This window comes from Limulus polyphemus, unplaced genomic scaffold, assembly GCF_000517525.1.
Source record: "Limulus polyphemus unplaced genomic scaffold, Limulus_polyphemus-2.1.2 Scaffold2736, whole genome shotgun sequence".
NCBI classification, from domain to species: Eukaryota; Metazoa; Arthropoda; class Merostomata; order Xiphosura; family Limulidae; genus Limulus; species Limulus polyphemus.
Window position 1 is genome coordinate 45,241 of NW_013668346.1, and position 2,922 is coordinate 48,162.

At 33.9% G+C, this 2,922-nt stretch overlaps 1 protein-coding gene across 2 annotated transcripts in view; it reads left to right on the top strand.

The window, feature by feature from the left end:
* Positions 1 to 1,302: 1,302 nt before the first annotated feature.
* The window catches only part of LOC106467773 (ankyrin repeat domain-containing protein 6-like), an 80,876-nt gene continuing 79,256 nt past the window's right edge, over positions 1,303 to 2,922 (top strand). For both annotated transcript variants that reach the window (XM_022395968.1, XM_022395969.1), the window contains exon 1: positions 1,303 to 1,535. In XM_022395968.1, the coding sequence (XP_022251676.1) occupies positions 1,404 to 1,535 (132 nt within the window). In that variant the 5' untranslated portion in view covers positions 1,303 to 1,403. The remainder of the gene's footprint in view (positions 1,536 to 2,922) is intronic.

The window sequence follows — 2,922 nt, forward strand, 5'->3', positions numbered from 1 at the left end:
CTAACCATGATTTTGATTTTGTTTGCTCTAACTTTCAAACAACGAATATTTGTTTCCAATTTACATGCCTTGTTTGGATTGAAATTACCATTCTATAGTGACACATGAAGCACACAGGTATATATATATAAAAGGAATTGAGAATGTTATATGTGAAGAATAAAGAACAAAGTATACATGATTTTAAAGATTTATGTGGTATGAAGCTGTGCTCTTGGGAGTATGTGTTTGAAAATATGTAATTAAAAAGAGGGAATGGGTGTTATCATTATATATCATTTCAGACCATGATAGAATTTCACTTTGGCTAAGAAAAAGAAAACGTTGCGTACGGATACATGTCAATAAAATTTACTGTTATTATTTAATTATATACAGAAATAATAATTGAAGTGTCGTTTTCCATTTTGCAGTTTGAATTATTACATTAAACGTGCTATTTGTCTTTCTTTCAGAGAATTCTGAGTAATTAATACTTATTATGATAGTCTACGATCAGCTACATTTATTATTTAATTATGGGTAATGTCCTAAAGCACCGCCTTCTAGTGGCACAGCGATATGTCTGCGGACTTACAGCGCTAGAATCCGGGTTTCTATACCCGTGGTGGGCAGAGCTCAGATAGCCCCTTGTGTAGCTTTGTGCTTATTTACAAACAAACCCCAAAGCACCACCCAATGATTAAAACGAAAACTAATATATTTTACTTTCTACTTCAGTTCACGTTTAATGATAATTTATATAAACCCATTTAATCTTGTTAACATTCAACGTTTATGAAATCTTAAAACTGTGTGTTTTAAAGTTGTATTTTAAACAACCGTTTATATATAAAACATACTTCAAAAATGTATAAAAAACCTTGGATACCATCAAACTGTAACATTTGCAGTGACAAAATCTTTTCCCATGGGGCACGAACCCCAGTTTGGCTTCACTACTCTTCTCCTTTTTTCGTCAGGAAGTAGCAGTTACGTTTATAGATTTCTGCCTACGCTTCTAGCAATAATAAAACGAATTTATTTAAATATGACCACAACCATCGACGAATGTCAGTCGTTTAGCATCAGACTCGGTTTTGGTAACATTTGAAATATTGGTCTTGTCTGCCATATAGAATCTCGTAAAAAAAATTAAAATATACGTGGCTTAAACATTAAATTTTTGAAGAGGTTTTTTTTATGGAAAAAAATTACAGTTTTGTTGTTATAAAGACTGAAACATTTCTTTACGTCTGAATTGCATGTCAGTGAATCATTTGTTACTAGCTTTTCTCTATCTCTCGTTCTTTTCAGGTCAAAATGTGCTGAGCACAATCAATCATGCACTGTTTCACACTGCCATGGATGTCTTCGTTATTTAGTCTCAAGTTGGCTGTTCTGTGGTAGCCGCTTCATTCACCATGACAACACTTGTTCCTGCTCAGGCCCCCGTACCTTCCTTGTCCGAGCGGCTGCGGCAGGCTGCTGTGGCGGGCCAAGCCGACAAAGTTCAAGAATTGTATAAGTTGGGAGCCAAGATAGAAACAGATACGGTAAGCAAATTATTAGGTTAGTGAACACTAGTTTATGTATATATATATTTGTACAATGTATTTCAGCTTTTTTTTATTTCGGAAAAGGGCAAAACCCTTTATCTTCACACAACATGGAGTTATTCTCCAGAAAGTCTGGGTTGTATTTTCATTACTTGCTGTAATTAATCATACATAGAAGTGAGTAAATCGTCTGAAACTATTGATATGTAGTTTTGGATCTTGTTTCTCACTGATCGTCCCCAGTTGAACAGCCGTATGTCTGCAGACTTACAACACTAGAAACCGGGTTTCGATACCCGCAGATAGTCCAATGTGTAGCTTTGTGCTTAACTTGAAACAAACTTCTCACTGGTCACTGACGTCAAATACTTAACTAATATTGTCAAATGTTGTTTTTCCAAGTATGAATTCACAAAGGTTTTATTTTGGGCTTACAGTTTGTTGCAATGTGAAGTAAAATATTGTTGTTAGAAAGTTCAACACTAAAAGTGACCTCTCCTGATTAGAATATCAACAAAAATGGCGGCTCAAGAAATGCTGTTCGAAACAAGTGCAGCTTTCTAGCGAGTTAATGAGGTTTGGAACAAACGCAATTTTGAGTTTAGTTCTGCTCAAGGACAGTTTGGCCAAGATGGCCCGAACCGGATTTCACGTGTGCTTTTGGCTTCTTCTATCTTCCATTACAGCATCTACTAGTGATATTTCTTCCAAGTAGAGAGGTTTCACGTCGCTGTTGACTTGCGGAACACTGATTAAAAAAAAAAAATTAAGAGGCTATTTGAATGAGTCACAATTACAGAGATGTAAAAAAAATCAATCAAGGTTTGCTTTCTCTGAAGTTTTTTTTTTTTTTTAACACCGCCAGTGATTTGTTAAGCAAGGAAGACTGACTGTCTTTAAAAACCTGTTTCGGAAATTTCGATAAGCCTAACCTTGAATAGCTGTTCCAAAATAAAATGAAAAAGATATGGGAGAGGATATAAAGGTCATGATAAATATAATTTGTTGCATCTTAAATTATTATTTAAGATCATCACACAACTTTTGTGTGTTTATTTTCATGTACTAAACATGACAAATTCCTTCTTGTAAAACGGAATGCCCTCTACAATGTAAAAGGGATTTCAACAAATTATTTCTGATATTATGAAAAATTAATGGTTTCGTTTTGAGTTTACTTACTGATTATAAGTATTATTTTATTACAAGTTACACTTGTGTACTTGAGAATGATCGCACCAGTGATCGAAATGTCGTGTCTGTTTTTTCTTACTTAACTTGTGATAAAATGTTATCTAAAATTGTTTATTTCCATTTCTTAATGGCTAGATCACACAAGAAGCATTGTTTTGTTTATGTTGTTTTAGTTTTAATAACGGATTTT